Source organism: Macaca nemestrina, chromosome 15, assembly GCF_043159975.1.
Source record: "Macaca nemestrina isolate mMacNem1 chromosome 15, mMacNem.hap1, whole genome shotgun sequence".
NCBI lineage: Eukaryota > Metazoa > Chordata > Mammalia > Primates > Cercopithecidae > Macaca > Macaca nemestrina.
In genome coordinates, this window is record NC_092139.1 from 108,444,614 (window position 1) to 108,466,022 (window position 21,409).

The 21,409-nt window shown below is 42.0% G+C and overlaps 1 protein-coding gene and 1 pseudogene across 2 annotated transcripts in view; both read right to left on the reverse strand.

Annotated features, from left to right (window-relative positions):
- The window catches only part of LOC105464397 (solute carrier family 25 member 17), a 52,288-nt gene that overhangs the window by 6,831 nt on the left and 24,048 nt on the right, over positions 1 to 21,409 (reverse strand). For both annotated transcript variants that reach the window (XM_011712241.3, XM_071080638.1), the window contains 5 exons: positions 18,134 to 18,200; positions 15,531 to 15,682; positions 4,340 to 4,456; positions 2,530 to 2,675; positions 2,342 to 2,437 (listed from right to left, as the gene is read on the reverse strand). In XM_011712241.3, the coding sequence (XP_011710543.1) occupies positions 2,342 to 2,437; positions 2,530 to 2,675; positions 4,340 to 4,456; positions 15,531 to 15,682; positions 18,134 to 18,200 (578 nt within the window). The remainder of the gene's footprint in view (positions 1 to 2,341; positions 2,438 to 2,529; positions 2,676 to 4,339; positions 4,457 to 15,530; positions 15,683 to 18,133; positions 18,201 to 21,409) is intronic.
- Positions 4,340 to 15,523, reverse strand: LOC139355375 (riboflavin kinase pseudogene; annotated as a pseudogene).

Here is a 21,409-nt window from a genome sequence, read left to right on the forward strand (position 1 = left end):
TCCTCTCTCGCCTGTATTACTGAAATGGCCTCCTACTAGATTGCCCCTGGCTTTCTCTCTTAGCTTTCTGACCAGTTCACCACATCATAGCCACAACAATCTTCTCCAATTGTAAATCACAGCACATATTCTCCAGCTTAAAGCCCTTCCCATCACATATTCTCAGCTTCCAGTGCTGAGGATAAAAAATCCACATTCCTCACCTACGGTTTCCCTGCTACTCTTGTAATCTCACCCTGAGCCACTCTACTGCCATAGAGGCCTTCTTTCAGTCCCTAGGATGCACCAAATTCTTAGTACATTGATATGGTTTGGCTGTGTCCCCATCCAAATCTCACCTTGAATTGTAATAATCCCCACATGTCAAGGGCAGGGCCAGGTGGAGATAACTGAATTATGGGGGCGGTTTCCCCTATACTGTTCTTGTGGTAGTAAGTCTCACGAGATCTGATGGTTTTATAGGAGGAGTTCCCCCTGCACTTGTCCGTGCTGCAGCCATGTGAAGAAGGACATGTTTGCTTCCCCTTCTGCCATGATTGTAAGTTTCCTGAGGCCTCCCAGCCATGCTGAAACGTGAGTCAATTAAATCTCTTTCCTTTACAAATTACCCAGTCTCAGGCAGTCCTTTAGAGCAGCATGAGAAAAGACTAATACACACATCATGCTCCCCCTGCCTGGAATGCACTTTCCTCCACTGTGCCTGGCTAGGGCCTTACCCTCCTTTGCATCTTGATTTAAACATCCCTTCTCAAAGAAGCCCACCTCCAATCATGCTATCTAAGAAGATCCCCACCATGCCCCTCTCCAGTAAATAATTTCCTTTATAGCTCTTTTTTCAATTTGTAATTACCTATTTATTTTGCTTGTTTACCTGTTCATTCTAACTTCCACTAGCTCCATGAGGACAGGGATTATGACTTTTATTTACCACTGCATGCCCAGTTCCTCCCACAGTGTAGATGCTTAGTAAATATTTGAACAGATAAATAACTGAATGAATTAAAAAACAGAAATTTGAGAGTGCTTCAGAAAAGCTAAATCATTCATTCTTCCTGAGTGAACTAAAGGAATCAGCCTCTGACTTTGTAAAGGATAATCCCCCCTGGGGCACCAAACCAATAAACTTGAATGAAAAGGAAGCAAAGTTATGCTTTCCTGAGGTCTTTAAAGAACTTGTCTCCACATTTGTGTTTTCTGAGACATTATGTTACCTAAGAAATCACAAATGCAAACTTCATTCTAAACCAATGACAGCCAGCCTAGTTAAGCAGAATATCAAATAAAAAAATGGGGGCCAGGCACAATGGTTCATGCCTATAATCCCAGCACTTTGGAAGGCCAAGGCAGGAGGATCGCTTTAGTCCAGGACTTTGAGACAAGCCTGGAAAACATGGTGAGACCTCATCTTCAGAAAAAAAAATTTTTTTTTTTTTTTTTTTTGAGACGGAGTCTCGCTCTGTCGCCCAGGCTGGAGTGCAGTGGCGCGATCTCGGCTCACTGCAAGCTCCGCCTCCCAGGTTCACGCCATTCTCCTGCCTCAGCCTCCCAAGTAGCTGGGACTACAGGCGCCCACAACCACGCCCGGCTAATTTTTTTTTTTTTTTTTTTTTTTTGAGACGGAGTCTCGCTCTGTCGCCCAGGCTGGAGTGCAGTGGCCAGATCTCAGCTCACTGCAAGCTCCGCCTCCCGGGTTCACGCCATTCTCCTGCCTCAGCCTCCCGAGTAGCTGGGACCACAGGCGCCGCCACCTCGCCCGGCTAATTTTTTGTGTTTTTAGTAGAGACGGGGTTTCGCCGTGTTAGCCAGGATGGTCTCGATCTCCTGACCTTGTGATCCGCCCGTCTCGGCCTCCCAAAGTGCTGGGATTACAGGCTTGAGCCACCGCGCCCGGCCGCCCGGCTAATTTTTTGTATTTTTAGTAGAGACGGAGTTTCACCGTGGTCTCGATCTCCTGACCTTGTGATCCGCCCGCCTCGGCCTCCCAAAGTGCTGGGATTACAGGCGTGAGCCACCGCGCCCGGCCAGAAAAAAAAAATTTTAATTAGCTGGACAAGGTGGTGTATGCCTGTAGTCTCAGCTACTTGGGCGGCTGAGGCAGGAGGACTGCTTGTGCCTAGGAGGTCGAGGCTATAGAGACCCATGTCGCACCACAGTACTCCAGCATGGGTGACAGAGGGAGATCCTGTCTCAAAAAAAGAAAAGAAAAGAAAAATAAATGGATAAGGAATACTCTGGCATACCAACTAACTGCTTTATTGCTTTATTAACACTATTTTAAATCAAGAGACCACATATATTAGAATGCTGTTTGACTAGATGCGAAAAGAACTCCAGCACTCACCCTCAGAATTGACTGTACCGTCTGCATGGGATAGGTGAGCGTGGTGGCAATCGCTTTGGCTACTGCACCAATGATGAACACATCCAAGGAAGAAAGCTGGAAAGCAAAGAAAGAACAAACCATATCAATCAAGTCAACAAGAAGGTGTCAGAGAGAATTATTTTACTGCTTTCAAAATCAGGGATTACCTTCATCCGTTTCTTTAAAAGCTGCCGTTTTAAACCTTCATAGAACATGAACTGGATGGCAGGATTGAAGACCAACAGCAATGAGGGAAATGTGCCATTCCATAAAGCCGAGATTCCTTCATCTCGAATGATCTGATGAAAAGCATCTAAACAAGAAATCAGGGACTTTTGAAAAGCATGATGACAACCCCCTAACTAGAGAAGACAACGTGAATTCCGTTCAAATGTACCCAGAACACAAACCATACTGGTTCTATAAAGATTTCCTTCTGGCAGCTGGGTACAATGGCTCATGCCTGTAGTCCCAGCACTTTGGGAAGCTGAGGCGGGTGGATCACGAGGTCAGGAGTTCGAGACCAGCCTGGCCAGCATGGTGAAACCCTGTCTCTACTAAAAATACAAAAATCAGCTAGGTGTGGTGGCACGCGCCTGTAATCCCAGCTACTTGGGAGGCTGAGGCAGGAGAATTGCTTGAACCCGCGAGGCAGAGGTTGCAGTGAGTCAAGATTGTACCACTGCACTCCAGCCTGGGTGACAGAGCAAGACTCCGTTTCAAAAAAAAAAAAAAAAAAAACAAAACAAGATGTATTTCTTGCAATGATAGTTTGGGGGCAAGTTTATCAGTTAATTACTTTTTGATAATCAGACACTGACAGTCACCAAGTTATTGAGAGACCAACTTCAATCACAGGCAACTGTTCCTGACGATCCGGAGTTAGAACGTCCAATTCTCCTAAGTCATTATCAGCATCACTGGGAATTCTGGATTACACAAAACTGTGAAGTGAGCCCACATCTTTCACAAAAAAGTCCAGTACAAGAAAAGATAAGATCGTTTCCTGGAGTTTATTATACAGGATTTGACTTTTAAAAACCACTATTTCACTACAAAGATTGATGTATGGGAAAGGAGAACCTGGCAGTGTCGTACTATTGAAAGGCAGAAGCTCAAAGATACCAGATACCAATCTGGTGTCTATCCAAAGACAACACTAGAATAAAAAAGTATAGATTATTCTTCAAAAATATTCATCCCCTCCCACTGATACTCCTTGGGAGCAGCATAATTCTCTACCCCTGGTCTTGGGTTTGGCTATGTGATGTGCTTTGGCCACTGGGATGTCAGCAGACAAGGTGCCAACAGGGTTGAAAGGTGTTTATACTGTTGGGTGTGTCCTCTTGGACCTTTTGCCATCACAATGAGAAGAATATGCTCATGCTCGTCCCAGAAAGAGGAGAGACATGTGAACTGAAACTGTTAGGCTAGGCTCAGCCTAGATGAGCCAAATCCACGTCAATCCACAGACACATGTGTTAAAAAAAAATGTTATTGATGAATGCCGAGATTTGAGGTTGTCTGTTATGTAGCTATTTTTTAAAAAAATTATACTTTAAGTTCTAGGGTACATGTGCACAACATGCAGGTTTGTTACATACAGATACATGTGCCATATTGGCATGCTGCACCCATTAACTCCTCATTTACATTAGGTAAAAGCAATGGAAACAAAAGCCAAAATAGACAAATGGGATCTAATTAAACTAAAGAGCTTCTGCACAGCAAAAGAAACTACCATCAGCGTGAACAGGCAACCTATAGAATGGGAGAAAATTTTTGCAATCTACCCATGTGACAAAGGGCTAATATCCAGAATCTACAGAGAACTTAAACAAATTTACAAGAAAAAAAATCAAACATCCCATCAAAAAGCGGGCAAAGGATACGTTATGTAGCTTTATGTGGCAACATATTCCAGATACAAAGAAGAAAGAAAACCCTGAAATAGAAATTCTGTGAAGAGATACTTACCAATGATACCTTTGTAGTTCGTTGGTACAATGTCTTCATTCCTGAATTTTGCCCCTTGCAGCTTCAGTCTGGTGTTTACCACCCAGAGTGGAGTTGTTAGCAACACGTTAACTACTCCTTTAAAAAAGAAAGATGGAGAGAAAAAGGGAAAGCAAAATGTCAGCTTTTAAGCTTTGCTGTTTTAAAGCTACATACTATTATTCCATTTATATCTCTGTCACTGACCTCTTAGGAGACCTAAGGTAAGGTGTTTCTTTGTGCCAGGGTACAACACAAGCCACTACTGTTAGAAGCGATTTGGAAGCTTTGCTGAGAGCAAAATGGCTGGCAGCAGCACCTCTCCAGATGAAGAGCAACAAGTTCCCTCATTTGTACAATAGGCAATCTATATGTCAATTTACATACCATTCAAAGTAGCAATTGCGATATAGTCATAGCTTTAAATATAATTTTAACGTAACAGCTTTAGAGATGGGAGTGGCTTATACCTAACATGCTAAGTCCATAACAATATCAGATAAAACACACAATTTACAACTCTTAAGTAGCTCACATGGTTTGAAGTGAGTATGGATCTGGTACAATGAGTGACAGGGGTGGGACAGGAAGTGGTGACATTTAAAAATGCCTTCACAGAGACAGCTCACTGAAGAGTCCCTCATTGCTTAGAGAATTAGGATAGGCAGGCAGCAAGCATCAGTTAAGTGTCACAAAACACCTGAAACAGCTTCACAAGCATCATGATCCTTACAAGCTTAAAGATGGGGATCTTGGCCCCCCAAGGTTGCCTCAGAGTAGAACAATACAATGAGCCAGGTGCTTCTTTTTTGAAAACACATGATCCCAATTTAACACCATCTTGAGATATTAAAATATTCCTCACCAGTCCTGAAATGATTAAAAAAAAAAATACCAGATAGAATTGTAACAAAGTGCCTGACACATGGTATATACTTTATAAATAAATATTTGTTAAATAAATAGTGGAACAAATGAAGCAATGAACAAACTCAGTAAAAAAGTGCACATCCAGCTCTCTGGCTCTATTCAAGATCTGAAGAACCAAGAGAAAAAAATCCTAAGGAAGAGAAGTCTTTTACTAAAATTCATTTAAAGACAATTGAAGAAATAAAGTTTTGATTTAAAAGTCTCAAAATATTATATATAGGAAATGCAGTCTAACCAAGGATAAACTTGACAAAACAGCCAAGAGATTCAAATTCAATGTTTTCATTGGTTGCGTACAGTTGTTAAAGATATTTTGCTGCTTGTCTCTAAGGAGCATTATGAGAGCACATTTCTCAAAATAAAAGATGTCACCTAATAATTTTATCAGTCATATTTGTCATATTTTTATAGATTCACAGAACATTAAGAAGTCATCTTTAGTTATAACTTAAAATATTCATACATTGTCTAATACATACATAATCTAAAAAACCCTTAGTTACAGAGTCTTGCTAGTCTCATTTTTTCAAAAGCACCCATGCCCCAGAGGCCATTATAGAAGGATATTAACACATTCCTATTTGCCTAGATTTTAGAACATATTCCTATTCAATGCAATGCACACTTCACTTAACAGAGAAAAACTAACAGTCAGAAAAACCAGACTAGAAAGTGCTACTGAGCAGTCTACTACATTTGTTTTAAGAGAAAAGGAGGACAGGAGAGCTCAGGAGCAGAGATTACAAGCTTCTACAGATACGGTAGAAAGGCAAAGTGCACCCACCTTTCTAAACAAGTGAAATATGCTGCCTGTTAAATAAATTCTTTAGAAATCAAAATTTTCTTCATTTAAGAGGTAGGCACATACAAAAACACTTAGGGGGCAATGCAACTAAGATAAAGATCTAACCATTCTTTAAAATTCTGCTTTCACACCCAGTGTGGTGGCTCATGCCTGTAATCTAAACACTTTGAGAGGCCCATGTGGGAGGATCACTTGAGCCCAGGAGTTCAATAGCAGCCTGGGCAACAGAGGGAGACTCCATCTCTAAAAAAAATATTAAAAATTAGCCAGGCATGGTGGCACACTCCTGTGGTTCCAGCTACTCAAGAGGCTGAAGTGGGAAGATCGCCTCAGCCCAGGAGGTTGAGGCTGCAGTGAGCTGTGATTGTGCCACTGCACTCCAGAGCCCAGGCAACAGAGTGAGACCTTTTCTTATTAAACAACAACAACAACAACAACAAAACTGCTTTCCTATCCCCATTATTAACACAAGCAGAAAAACTAAAAGGATTCTTCTAAAGGACAACCTCAAGTACAAAAATGAACTACATTACTTACATAACGGATTATAAAGTCCTTGTAAGAACATTTGGTATTTCAAAGCTTTTTATCTGAGAAGTTCAAGTACTTTTTTCACCCTCTAAGTCAAAATAAATGGAGGAGTACTTTTTAACCACTATAATTTTATGGGTTCTGAGAGAAGCTACTCAAAATACTTGGGAATCCAAAACTTTACTAAAACTTGCAACCTGTATCATCAAGCAAAGGTCAGCATTCCACTGAGAGAAGCATGCCACAAACCATTCGTGAGTACCAACCCCTGACAGGCCCAAAGGACAAAGAAAATTGTCTGCTTTTTTATAAGCCCGTGTAACTCTTCTGCCAGTTCCGGCCAGGCGCGGCGGCTCCTGCCTGGAATCCCAGCACTTTGGGAGGCTGAGGCAGGTGGATCACGAGGTCAGGAGTTAGAGTCCAGCCTGGCCAACATGGTGAAACCCCGTCTGTACTAAAAATACAAAACTTAGCAGGGCATGGTGGCAGGTGCCTGTAATCTCAGCTACTCGGGAGGCTGAGGCAGGAGAATCGTTTGAACCCGGGTGGCGGAGGTTGCAGTGAGCCGAGATTGCGCCACTGCACTCCAGCCTGGGTGACAGTGTGAGACTCCATCTCAAAAACAAACAAACAAACAAACAAAAAAGAAAAATCTTCCGCCAGTTCCAAGCTGTGGGTGCTACTTCAGTCTAAAGTGGGCATACAAATTAATACTTTACCTACCAAAGGGCAGAAGACTGTTTTTTTTTCTAATTCTAATGTCTACAATTCTATTTTCTTTCTTTCTTTTATGTAACAAATCATTTACAAGAAAGAATAAACCAAAATTAAGAGATGAAGAACAGTAATTGAACACACTGAAATTATTCACTAAATCAAGGAACAATTAGAACACAGCTATTTACTCCTGAAATCTTGATAGTTTTATCAGCAGTGAGTCTCCTTTGTTATGGAGAGAAAACACAAGTGAAGTATGCTAATTGGGTATGCACTTCCGGGAAATATGTGCAACGACCATGGATGTAAGAAAATGGCAAAACAAAGGCACAAATCTAACAAATCTCACTTGACTCCGCAGGAAGGAATGAAGCTTTACACACAACAGGAACAAACCTGTCTTGCCAGATTTAAGGCCAGAAGGCAAGAAATGCATTTTTAACTATCACAACAATAATACCTTTGGCATTCAGTAAGAGTTTATTGGTAAAAATTCCAATTTCATAAAAATGAGTGTCTCTTCACTTATCTGTTAAGGTTCTGTTCCCAAATTATTCCCCAGGATATTAAGCTTTATAGGCTGGTTTTTCTGGGAAAATACAACAAATAATAAATTTCTAAGTTTCAAGAAGAATTTGAAGAACAATGCTGTTCCTAGTTCTCCTTAGAGATGATACAACTCATTTCTGCAGTGATTATAATACAGCAGGAAGAGAGAAAGCTGTTATAATTATTATAAAAATATGTACATATTAAGACATAAAAACTTGTTATGAAGAGAAGTTTAAAACTCACAAAAGTAATTTTCAAGGAACTCCCAACCTTCAGAAAAAGAGAAGACCTACAATCAGAGAATCTCACAATTACAAAGGATTGTAAAATTCTTTAACCCAGAGTCTCCCAACTGTGACACTACCGATATTTTGAGGTGGAAAATTATTTATTTATTTATTTTTTTTTTTTGAGACGGAGTCTTGCTCTGTCGCCCAGGCTGGAGTGCAGTGGCGCGATCTCGGCTCACTGCAAGCTCCGCCTCCCGGGTTCACGCCATTCTCCTGCCTCAGCCTCCCGAGTAGCTGGGACTACAGGCGCCCACAACCGCGCCCGGCTAATTTTTTGTATTTTTAGTAGAGACGGGGTTTCACCGTGGTCTCGATCTCCTGACCTTGTGATCCGCCCGCCTCGGCCTCCCAAAGTGCTGGGATTACAGGCGTGAGCCACCGCGCCCGGCCGAGGTGGAAAATTATTTGTTGTGTGTGTATGTGGGCTCTTGTGTAGGATGTTTAGCAGTCTCCCTGGCCTCTACCCACTAGATGCCACATTTGACCCTGTGGGTCAAAATCAGCCTCAATTTTGCTGATTGAGGCTAATCAGCAAAACCACTAATCTAACCCAATCACCAAGTGATTATTCAGTTTATTCTTTACAATTTCAAAACACAGGAATTCACTTTCACACCTGTTGTATTCCATTAGCTGTTACAATTATTTATTTTATTTTGTTTTGTTTTTTTGAGACATGGTCTTGCTGCAGTCTCCTACTCCTGGGCTCAAGCGATCCTCCCTCCTTAGCCTCCCAAGTGGCTGGGACTACAGGCACACGTCAGCTAATTTATTTTTAACCTTTTTACCACTCCCAGCACTGAAGTTAAAATATGTAGATACAGCTTTAACTTAACACCACACTATCTAAAATGGTACCTCTTTTTTTCTTTCTTTTTTTTTTTTTTGGAGATGGAGTCTCGCTCCATCTCCCAGGCTGAAGTACAGTGGCGTGATCTCTGCTCACTGCAACCTCTGCCTCCTGGGTTCAAGTGATTCTCCTACCTCAGCCTCCCAAGTAGCTGGGATTACAGGTGCGTGCTGCCATTCCCAGCTAATTTTTGTATTTTTAGTAGAGAGGGGGTTTTGTCATGTTGGCCCGGCTGGTCTGAAACTCCTGACCTCAGGTAATCCACCTGCCTCGGCCTCCCAAAGTGTTGGGATTACAAGTACGAGCCATCGCGCCCGGCCGGTGGTACCTCTTTCTAACCCTCAGTACTCTATCCCCTCTTTGCTTAAATTTTGTCTGTAACCGTATCCTCTAACACACTATGTATTTTCCTTGTTTATTGTCTATCTTATAATATTAGATTGTAAGCTTCATGAGGACAGAGATTTTCATTTTTTATTTACTGCCATATCCTTAGCATCTAGAACTGTGTTTAGCACATACTAGACACCCAATATATATTTGATGAACAAACCATGATGAATAAATGGCTTGTGGGAGAGGGTATATACTTTTTCTTTATTGTCCAAGGGAACTAGGCCAGGATCACAATATATTTACTTATCCTAAAGTATACAAAAAATCATTTTGGAATTGCTAACTCATACCTTTGTGGGGTGGGGGGAGAAAACATATGTACTAAGTTTCATCTTTGTTTCTAGTTGCTTTAAGAAGGTAGATTTAATATCAGTACAATAAATATTATTTTTATTTTTTAAAATAAATACTCAGCTGGGTGCAGTGGCTCATACCTGTAATCCCAGCACTTTGGAAGGTCGACGCAAGAGAATCGCTTGAGGCCAGGGGTTTGAAACCAGCCTGGGCAACACAGTAAGACCCCCAACTCTACAAAAAATAAAAAAAAAATTAGCTGGGTGTGGTGGCATACCTGTAGTCCTAGCTACTTGGGAGGCCAAGGCAGGGGGATCTCTGAAGCCCAGGAGTTGGAGGCTGCAGCAAACTGCACCATTGCACTCCAGCGCCTGGATGACAGAGCAAGACCCTGTCTCAACAACAACAACAAAAAAAAAAAAAAAAAAAAAGGAAAAAAAAAACCCTTGAAGGTTTCTCAGTATACAGTGAAGTATAACCTACCTGGATCTTGTGCCAATCATAGAGTTTCAGTTAATCACAGGCAGCCAACTGTTCAATTAAGGTAAACAAGTGGTAACTAATCTGGCTGTCTTTAAACCTCACTTCTGACTTCTATATGTCACTTTCCTGTTTCTGTCCATAAATATTCTACCATGTGACAGCTCCAGGGTCACTCTGACCTTCTGGTTCTGAGGGCTGCCCAATTTGTGAATTATTCTTTGCTTGATCAAACTCTGTAAGGCCAGGCATGGTGGCTCACGCCTATAATCCCAGCACTTTTTTCAGGTGATCCCCCGGCTGATGCGGGTGGATCACCTGAGGTCGGGAGTTTGAGATCAGCCTGGCCAATACAGTGAAACCCCGTCTCTACTAAAAATACAAAAAATTTCATTTTTTGGGCATGATGGCATGCGCCTGTAGTCCCAGCTACTTGGGAGGCTGAGACAGGAAAATCGCTTGAACCTGGGAGGCGGAGGTTGCAGTGAGCTGAGATCATGCCACCGCACCACTGCACTCCAGCCTGGGCGACAGGGTGAGACTCATTCTCAAAACAAAAACAAAAACAAAAACAAACTCTGTTAAACATAATTTGTCTAAAGTTTATCATTTAACAGTGGCCATTTAGGGAAAAACCTAAAAGGAGGTGAAGGAGTTAATCACATGGTTACCAGGCAGAGGTCACAGTAGGCACACAGGCAGACACATGCCAGGAGTGTTCAGGAAGGAGAAAAGAGGTCAGGGTGGCTGCAGCCGTGTAAGTAAAGAGAATAGGACGGCCAGGTTGAACACGCTTTGCAGGACAAGGTAAGGGCTTTGGCTTTTCCTCTGAGTGAGATGGTAAGCAACTGGACGGCTCTCAACAGAGAAATGACATGATCTCATTCACTTTTTAAAAATTTTTTCTAAGAGACAGGGTCTCACTCTGAACGACTCCTGAATAGCTAGGACTACAAGTGCATGCTACCATGCCCAGGTAATTGGTTTTTTTTTGTTTTTTTTTTTTTGTAGAAATGAGGTCTTGCTATGTTGCCCAGGCTGTCTCAAACTCCTGGCCTCAGGTGATTCTCTCACCTTAGCCTCCCAAACTGCTGGGATTACGGACATGAGCCACCGCACCCAGCCCTCATTAATGTTTTAACATGATCACACTGGCTGCCATGCTGAACACAGACTGAAGGGGACTAAGGAGGAAGTGAGAGATCAGTTAGGAGGCTCTGACTGGGCGCACTGGCTCACGCCTGTGATCCCAGCACTGCGGGACGCCGAGGTGGGCAGATCACTTGAGGTCAGGAGTTCGAGACCAGCCTGGCCAACATGGTGAAACTCTGTCTCCACTAAAAATACAAAAATTAGCCAGGCGTGGTGGTGTGCGCCTGTAATTCCAGCTACTCAGGAGGCTGAGGCAGCAGAATCACTTGAGCCCGGGAGGCAGAGGTCGCAGTGAGTTGAGATCAGGCCACCACTGTGCTCCAGCCTGGGGAGACAGAGTGAGACTCCGTCTCAAAAAAATAAAATAAATAAAAACAAAACACTGAAATACTAGAAAACAGTGAATGAATAAATAATATGATTTTTCATCAGTGGTCATTCATTATTTTGCTTCTAGAAACCTGGAAGAAATTGTCTTGAGTTTCAAATGTTCTGGTAAATCTAGTCATTTCTTAGCTTCCTCAAAAATCACCTTGAATTGCTGAAATAAGTGACTCTAATGAATCAAAGTTCTTTTCTGGTCTGAGGTAGTCAACAATGGCCACACGCAGGATTTCCCCATAGAAATGCTCTTTGAAGGTATGCATGGTATGTGGTTCCATGGACTTCTTCGTATTTTCATAGTATGGGTTCCATCCTATGCTCACCACCATCTTCTGACCATCTCTACTTCCAACACTGGCCCAACCATAATAAATGCCACTGGATGTATCAGCTGGCAGATTATTTACCTTGTTTAGGAAAATTAGCTGTGGGGGGATGCCCAGCTGCTTGTAGCCACGGCTGAAGCCCCACACCACTTGGTCCCAGCAGGAGTAGGGTAGATGCCTCGTAATGCAGGCTGCTCGAGGCATGGGCTGTGGCCCGGTCCCTGCGTCCTAAGGAGCCGCCATCCACGCGGTGCCTGGACCCTGGACCAGCTGCGGGGTGGGAAGGGGCGTGAGCTCTGTCTGCCATGGGGGGGTTGGGGGGGCACCAGAAGCCAGGTGACACCGATGACACGCCATGGAGGATTCCTGATGTCGGCAACTCAGGAGCTGGGTCTCCCGACCATTTTCATTTTCTTTCCTCCTTCTCCCACCTTTTAAAATATTTTATTTGTTTGTTTGTTTATTTATTTAGAGATGGAGTTTCCCTCTTGTTGCCCAGGCTGGAGTGCAGTGGCATGATCTTGGCTTACTGCAACCTCCACCTCCCAGGTTCAAGCAATTCTCCTGCCTCAGTCTCCCAAGTAGCTGGAATTACAGGCACCTGCTACCACACCTGGCTAATTTTTTGTATTTTCAGTAGAGATGGGGTTTCACCAGGTTGGCTAGGCTGTTCTAGAACTCCTGACCTCAGGTGATCCACCTGCCTCAGTCTCTCAAAGTGCTGGGATTACAGGTGTGAGCCACCACGTCCGGTCCAAAATTTATTTTTTTATAGAGACGGGGTCTTGCTATGTTGCCCGGGCTGGTTTCAAACTCCTGGCTCAAATGAATCTCCTGCCTTGACCTCCCAAACTGCTGGGATTACAGGGGTGAGCCACCACACCTGGCCTTGGATCATTTTCTGACAAGACAACAGATGATGCTCACAGTCAACACAGACCGGTAGGCTCTCCTATATGTCAACTGTAATCCTACCCTCTTCTCACACACTCAAGAAAACACTTCAGGCTGGGCGCAGTGGCTCACGCCTGTAATCCTAGCACTTTGGGAGGCCGAGGCGGGCAGATCACCTAAGGTCAGGAGTTTGAGACCAGCCTGGCCAACATGGTGAAACCCCGTCTTTACTAAAAATACAAAAAATTAGCTGGGCATGGTGGTGGGCGCCTGTAATCCTAGCTACTCAGGTGGCTGAGGCAGGAAAATCGCTTGAACCCAGGAGGTGGAGGTTGCAGCAATCCAAGGTCGTGCCACTGCACTCCAGCCTGGGAGACAGAGTGAGACACCATCTCAAAAAAAAAAAAGTGAAAGAGCGAACTTCAAAGTTAAAATACAACAATTAAGGTCAGTAGGCTATTTATTATACATGTTACTTTGACTTTTTAAAATTGAGCCTGAAAAAAAAGAAAAAAGAAAAAAATTGTTCATGAGCCCTGAAAAAAAAATTTTAAGCAAGTGGAAAAAAGTAAAAAAAAGAAAGCTAACTGCCCTACTATACCAGTCCAGCTTGTTAGATATGGGGGAGTCTGCTGTAATCCTAAACTGCACAAAGAGCTAGAAAGGAGACGAACAGGACACAGAGAGTAACACAAGGGTGGTATATATCTGGTAGGTAATGGGATGGCAGACAGCAAATAAATAGCTTTGGACAATTTAAAAAGCAAAAGATTTCAACATATAGTCCATGAATTAGAAGTTTCATGGAAAGTTATATGAGTTGGTCCCTGTGAGTTATAATCTTTCAAATGCAAATACATATAAACTAATCTAAAGTGATTAAAATCAAGGTATTACAAATAACTGGTCTCAAGTACAGAAGATCCCACCAGATTGCCATTTGTTGTAATTTATGTAAAAAACAAGTCTTTTTCTGTATAGGAACTATTCTAATTTTTTTTCCCCAAGTGAACAAATCTCAAACTTGAGTTCTTTGAGTTGTGATACTCTTTGAAAACTACTCTCCTAGAAAGGCTGCAAAACTGCAAAGTGGGTTCATGAGGAAGACCTCAAAGGGAAGATCAGACTAGTGCAATAGTCCAGGTGAGCAATGATAAGGCTTGATTTGGGGAAATGGATATGGATATGGAGAAGAGGAAATGGATCCAAGAGATACTGAGGAGACAGACCAATGGTTCTGGATGGCGAAGCAGATGTGGAGTGGGTGAAGGCACGAAGAGCCTGTGATGACTCCTAGACTTCTATCCTGAGTTATTTATCCACAATTCAACCTCTCCCCCCTTCTCTCTAAGCACATGGCTGGTTCCTCTGGCCACCAGTGTCCATCCTGAAGCTATCTAGGAGCCATCCAATAGTAACCTTATTAACCTAAACTCAGGGATAGTTAAAAGGGGCTCATTAGGAATAACAAAAGATATTACCACTCAGGAAATTCCAATGGTTTTAGGAACTGTACCAGGAACCAGGGACAAAGGCCACATGTATTTTTTATTATACCACATACAGAAATCCTATAACTTTAAAGCAAAAAAATCTAATAACCTGATTAAAAAATGGACAAAGAACCAGAACAGACATTTCTGCAAAGATAATATACAAATGGCCAACAAACATATGAAAAGATGTTCAACATCACTAATCATCAAAGAAATGCAAATCAAAGCCACAGTGAGATATCACCTCATACCCATTAGGATGGCTACTATCATAAAACAGAAAATAAGTGTTAGCGAGGATGTGGAAAAATGGGAACTTCTGTGTACCGTTGGTGGGATTATAAATGTTACAGTGTTATGGAAAACAGTATGGAGCTTCCCGAGAAAACTGAACAGAATTCCAAATGATCCAGCAATCCCATTTCTGGGTATATATCCAAAAGAATGGAAAGCAGGCTCTCAAATAGATAGCTACACACTCATTTTCATAGCACTACTCACAATAGTGAAAAGATGGAAGCAACTTAAGTGCCCATTAACAGATGAATGGATAAACAGAATGTGATCCATTATACACATATAATGGATTCAGTCATAAAAAAGTAAGGAAGTCATAGTACATGCTATATGGCATGGATGAAAGTCAAAGACATTATACTAAGTGAAATAAGCCAGTCACAAGAAAAACAAGTAGTATATGATTCGACTGGTATCAAGTATCTAAAGTAGTCAAATTCTTAGAAACTGAAAGTAGAATGGTGGTTACTAGGGGCTGAGGGAGAGGGAAAAGGGGAGTTTAATGAAAATAGAATCAGGTCTGCAATATGCAAAAGAACTGGAGATTTGTTTCACAACATTGTGAACATATTTAACACTACTGATCTTACACTTAAAATTATTAACATGGTAAATTTTATGTCACATGTTTTTTAACACATTTAAAAAAAAAAAAAAAGACCAAGTTGGAAAACTGGCTATATTCTTTGTAAGCATTAGTTTGGGCTAAATAACCTCTTAGAGTATATAAAACCACAAGGTAAATATAAAAACATTTTATACCCAGAAAACCTTGTTACCTGCAACAAACCCAACTACCAGATCTTTTCCAGTGGTAGAACGTTGACCTTTGACCCAGACTGCTTTGAGGCTATTAAAAGTGTAGAAATAGACAAAATTGGAGCAGCAGAGACTGGAAATCACTGGAAACCACCCTCGATATGGTGCCAGGCTAGGGGAAAAACACAATAAGCAAAGTAAAGGTCATGGACAAATTAGAAATTGGCAGAGAAATCCTAGGAAAGGCTGACCATCACTCACATGGTCTCAAGCTTCACTCCTACAAGAATACAAGCGACTCCAAACTGTACAAACACCTCACATTCTGAAGGATGTCCAAATCAAGGAATCTATTCTAGCACTAATGATACCAAAGAAACAACACAAAGTGTGACTGATTTATTAATTCCCTCCCTTAATTTTCTTTAGTAACATTGGTATATAAAATTAGAGACAACTTCCTTATGGCTGTTAGTTAATAGAGTACCATTCATGTTTTATGACAGGGCAAGAACAGTTAAAATGAAGTAATTATAGAAAATAAGTACCGTTGGCCGGGCGCCGTGGCTCAAGCCTGTAATCCCAGCACTTTGGGAGGCCGAGACGGGCGGATCACGAGGTCAGGAGATCGAGACCATCCTGGTTAACACGGTGAAACCCCGTCTCTACTAAAAAATACAAAAAACTAGCCGGCCGAGGTGGCGGACGCCTGTAGTCCCAGCTACTCGGAAGGCGGAGGCAGGAGAATGGCGTGAACCCGGGAGGCGGAGCTTGCAGTGAGCTGAGATCGGCCACTGCACTCCAGCCTGGGTGACAGAGCGAGACTCCGTCTCAAAAAAAAAAAAAAAAAAAAAAAAAAAAAAAAAGAAAATAAGTACCGGAAAAAAAAAAAAGATGGAATTCATAAGGGCACAGGAGCTCACAGGATTTGGCTACAGGCCAAATCTGGGGCAATTTGAATACCAAAATAATTAAGTAATCAATTGTAAACCACTGAAAAATAGACATTTCTGAGTCTATACCAATAATAAGTAGATAAATAAATGAAGGAGAAGGGGAAGTCCTGCTTATAGCAGAATGCCAACACTGGTAAAATTGCCACTGTGGAGGCAATGCTGGAGTTGGAAAGTTGTCATTTTGCAACTTCGTGGTAAATTTAGCGGAGAAATGTTGACAAGGCGCAGGATATTTGTATTGTTTTAAAGTATCTCCACATAGACTGCTTACAGTTGCAAGAGAAGAAAAAAGTAATCGCACAGTGGCCAAATCAAATTTAAGAAATTATAATTAGCCAACCAAGGGCAGGCAGACAATATGTGAGTCAAGATGTGATACCTTGAGGACACAATATCACCTGTGCATTATTCAGGCCAAGAATGTACAACCTCAATGGAATCATGAGGAAATGTGAGGCAAACTTAAAATGAGAAACATTCCTTTTTTTTTTTTTTTTTTTTTTTTTTGAGACGGAGTCTCGCTCTGTAGCCCAGGCTGGAGTGCAGTGGCCGGATCTCAGCTCACTGCAAGCTCCGCCTCCCGGGTTCACGCCATTCTCCGGCCTCAGCCTCCCGAGTAGCTGGGACTACAGGCGCCCACCACCTCGCCCAGCTATTTTTTGTATTTCTTAGTAGAGACGGGGTTTCACCATGTTAGCCAGGATGGTCTCGATCTCCTGACCTCATGATCCGCCCATCTCGGCCTCCCAAAGTGCTGGGATTACAGGCTTGAGCCACCACACCCGGCCAAATTGCCCAGGCTGGCGTACAATGGCGTGATCCTGGCTCACTGCAACCTCCACCTCCTAGGTTCAAGTGATTCTCCTGCCTCAGCCTCCACAGTAGCTGGGATTATAGGCATGCACCACCATGCCCAGCTAATTTTGTATCTTTAGTAGAGATGGGGTTTCTCCATGTTGGTCAGGCTGTCTCTAACTCCTGACCTCAGGTGATTCGCCTGCCTTGGCCTCCCAAAACGCTAGGATTACAGGCGGACTGTATTCTTTAAAAGTGTCAACATCATGGGGCTAAAGGCTTTGATGTATGTAACTTACTCTCAAATAATTCAGAGAAAATTTGTGTGTGGTGTGAGTAAGAAGGAGAAAAGAGAGGTGGGAGAGAGAGAGCATGAGCAAAAATGGTAAAACAAAAAGGAAAAGATGTTAACAGATGAATCTGGGTAAAGCATATACTTGTCTTCTTTGTACTAAGTTTAGTTTTGCAAATTTTTGTAAATTTAAAATTATTTCCAATAAAAAGCTAAAAAAAAGAAGTACATCATCTGTCTTAATGCACCTGACAGGAATGAACTAAACAACTATTATATTTTTTTCTGTTTACTGTATATAAAACAATACATTTTAGTTTCATGGAAGACTCCATGATCAAGAATCAAATGGCTTAAGATAAATATTGTACAAAAATAAATAAATAAAAAGAATCAAATGCCTTACTACAGATCTTTAAGAAACTGAAAACGATTATGTACTTATAAATCAGGCAATTATAAATTTACAACATTATAGTGCTATGAGAATAGATAGAAAGTAAGCATAACTCTACTGGAGGCACAGGAATCTCCTAACAAGTTGCTTTGTTTAACAAAGGTGAAATGAGTTAGTACTCACAGTCCTTCTTCTTTAATGATCTCCAGGAGCACCATGTGTGTAGTTTTGGATTTTCTTTTCTCATCAACTACAAGACCAAACAATGCATGTTTATTTTATTTACTAATTAAATTTTTTTTTTTTTTTTTTTTTTGAGACAGAGTCTCACTCTGACACCCAGGTTGGAGTGCAGTGGCGTGATCTCAGCTCACTGCAACCTCCACCTCCTGAGTCCAAGCTATTCTCCTGTCACAGCCTCCCAAGTAGCTGGGATTACAGGTGCACACCACCATGTCCAGATAATTTTTGTATTTTAGTAGAGGTGGGGTTTCGCTATTTTGGTCAGGCTGGTCTCGAACTCCTGACCTCAGGTGATCTGCCCAACTCGGCCTCCCAAAGTGCTGGGATTACAGGCATGAGCCACTGTGCCCCGTCTATTTTTTAATATTTTTAGAGACGGAGTCTCACTATATTGCCCAGGGTGGTCTCAAACTCTGGGGCTCAAGGGATCCTCATGCCTTGGACTCCCAAAGTGCTGGGATTACAGGCATGAGCCACCACACCTGGCCTGTGTATGTTTAAACTAAATCCTTTGAGAATTATAATTGTCAGCATCAGCAAGTTTCACTAAAATGCCATTTACCTCACCTTTGAGCTCCCTAGGTTGCCCCAGAACTAAATGATCCGCCTGTGTGACCATGTGCTAAATTCCCACTGCAGATCCCTTGGCCTTCATCTGTTACTCATGAACCATAAAGCAATCTAATGTAATTCCTAATTTCCAAAGGAAAAGACATGACAGAAGCAATTTTTTTTTTTTTTTGAGACGGAGTCTTGCTCTGTTGCCCAGGCTGGAGTGCAGTGGCGCAATCTTGGCTCACTGCAAGCTCCGCCTCCCGGGTTCACGCCATTCTCCTGCCTCAGCCTCCCAAGTAGCTGGGACTACAGGCGCCCGCCACCACACCTGGCTAATTTTTTGTATTTTTAGTAGAGACAGGGTTTCACTGTGTTAGCCAGGATGTTCTTGATCTCCTGACCTCATGATCTGTCTGCCTTAGCCTCCGAAAGTGCTGGGATTACAGGCGTGAGCCACCGCACCAAGCCTAATATATTTCTTGTATTTCATAAAGCTCTCTTGTTTTATTCAATTAATGTACATATTTTCTCATTTTAGCATCTTATAAAGCAGAGAGGAAATAAATTACTCTCTACCTTTTATAGGAGAGGCTATAGACACAAAAGCTGGAAGGACAGATGTGGATGGCAGCAAAGCCAGTATTAAAATTCAAGTTTCTTTTTTCTTTTTTTATTTTGAGACAGAGTCTCGCTTTGTCACCCAGGCTGGAGTGCAGTGGTGTGGTCTCAGCTCACTGCAACCTCTGCCTCCTGGGTTCAAGCAATTCTCCTGCCTTAGCCTCCTGAGTAGCTGGGACTACAGGCTCCTGCCACCGTGCCCAGCTAATTTTTTTTTTTTTTTTTTTTTAGTAGAGATGGGATTTTACCATGCTGGCCAGGTTGGTCTCGAACTCCTGACCTTGTTATCCACTCGCCTCGGCCTCCCAAAGTGCTGGGATTACAGGCATCAGCCACCATGTCCAACCTAAAATTCAAGTTTCTTAAAGGGTTTTAGCCTTGTGTTCTGTCTCCTAATCTAAAAAATAAAAAGTCTCAAAAGGATGAGGACTGTGTTTTTCCTGGCATTCTCACTGAAAACAAAACTCACCTTAACTAACCTCAAATTTCCTACCCATACCTGAAAAGCAATTTTAGAACATAAAATATGCAAATTAACCAATTTCCTAAGAATTAAAATTGGTACCAGTATGGCTTGTGGGATGGCAAACTGGCCAAACCCCTATAGAAGGCAATCTGAGGCCGGGCGCGGTGGCTCACGCCTGTAATCCCAGCACTTTGGAAGGCCGAGGCGGGCGGATCACCTGAGGTCAGGAGTTTGAGACCAGCCTGGCCAATATGGCGAAACCCCGTCTTTACTAAAAATACAAAAATTAGCTGGATAGGGTGGCGCAAGGCTGTAATCCCAGTTACTCGGGACGCTGAGACAGGAGAATCACGTGAATCCAGGAGGCGGAGGTTGCAGTGAGTCGAGATTACGCCACTGCACTCCAACCTGGGCGACAGAGAGAGAGACTGTCTCAAAAAAAAGAAGGCAATCTGGCAATAACCATCAAAATTACAAACACAATTACCCTTCAATGCAGTAATCCTACATCTGGGAATTTATCCCATAGAATTCACAGAAACAACGTGGCATAGGAACAAATCTATTCTTACATCATTTCTGTAATAACAAAAGGGTGGAAACAACCCAAGAATCTACAATGGGGAAGGGTGACACAGATTATGGTGCATTCACACCATGCAACACTCCACGGCTGTAAGACAGACGAAGACGCTCCCAATGCGCTGATTCGGAAGGCATCTAAAACATATTGTTAAGTGAAAAGTTCAAAGTACAGGACAGCATGTAAAGTATGCTGTTTGTGTAAAAAAGAGAGAAAATTAAGACTATATATTCTTATTTGCTTGTTATCCCATGAAGAAAGTCTGCAAGGCTACTCAAGAAACTGATAAACATGTTACCTGCAGTGAAGAGGAAAGGGAGACAGGGCAGACTAAGAGTGAGCATTTTCACTGCACTGTATACCTTTTTATATATTTTGCCTTTTGAATAATATAAAATTATTTATCCAAAAACTCTAAAATTAACCAAAAATAGTAGGCATGAAGCGTTTAACCTTTGAATTATTACTATTCGAAGCTAATCTTACTCATCTCTTCATGCAATTTCTGGCATAGGTTTACAATTTCAACTTGAACAAATCTGAGGAAAAAACAGGCAAGAATCACAGTGAGTTGTAGAGTACTATGAAGCTGCAAAGGCAGATTAGGACTACATGCCTACATTAGCAATGGCATTGAGTATGTGGCTCCAGTATGTTCCTGCCTCTTCTTTTGAGACCATCTAACTCCCTCAAAAAATTCTCCACTGTGTGCCTTAAAAAAGTCATATGGCTTCTTAGAAAAGGATTGTCAACGATTCAAAATTATTAATGCAAGCCCACTCAGGTTCTTAGATTAGAAAATGGCTGAGGCTATGACTCATCCAGGAATGACTGTTAATTAGGAAACATATCTTCTGGAAAGAAAAGGAAAATAAAACTTAAAAAAAAAAAGGAAACAATGATGACCAGTATTTAAAGTCAATGTTGGATCTCTATAGTATCAGAAATCATAGATTAATTCAGAAATCACTAGACTGGGGTGGAGGCTGAGGTG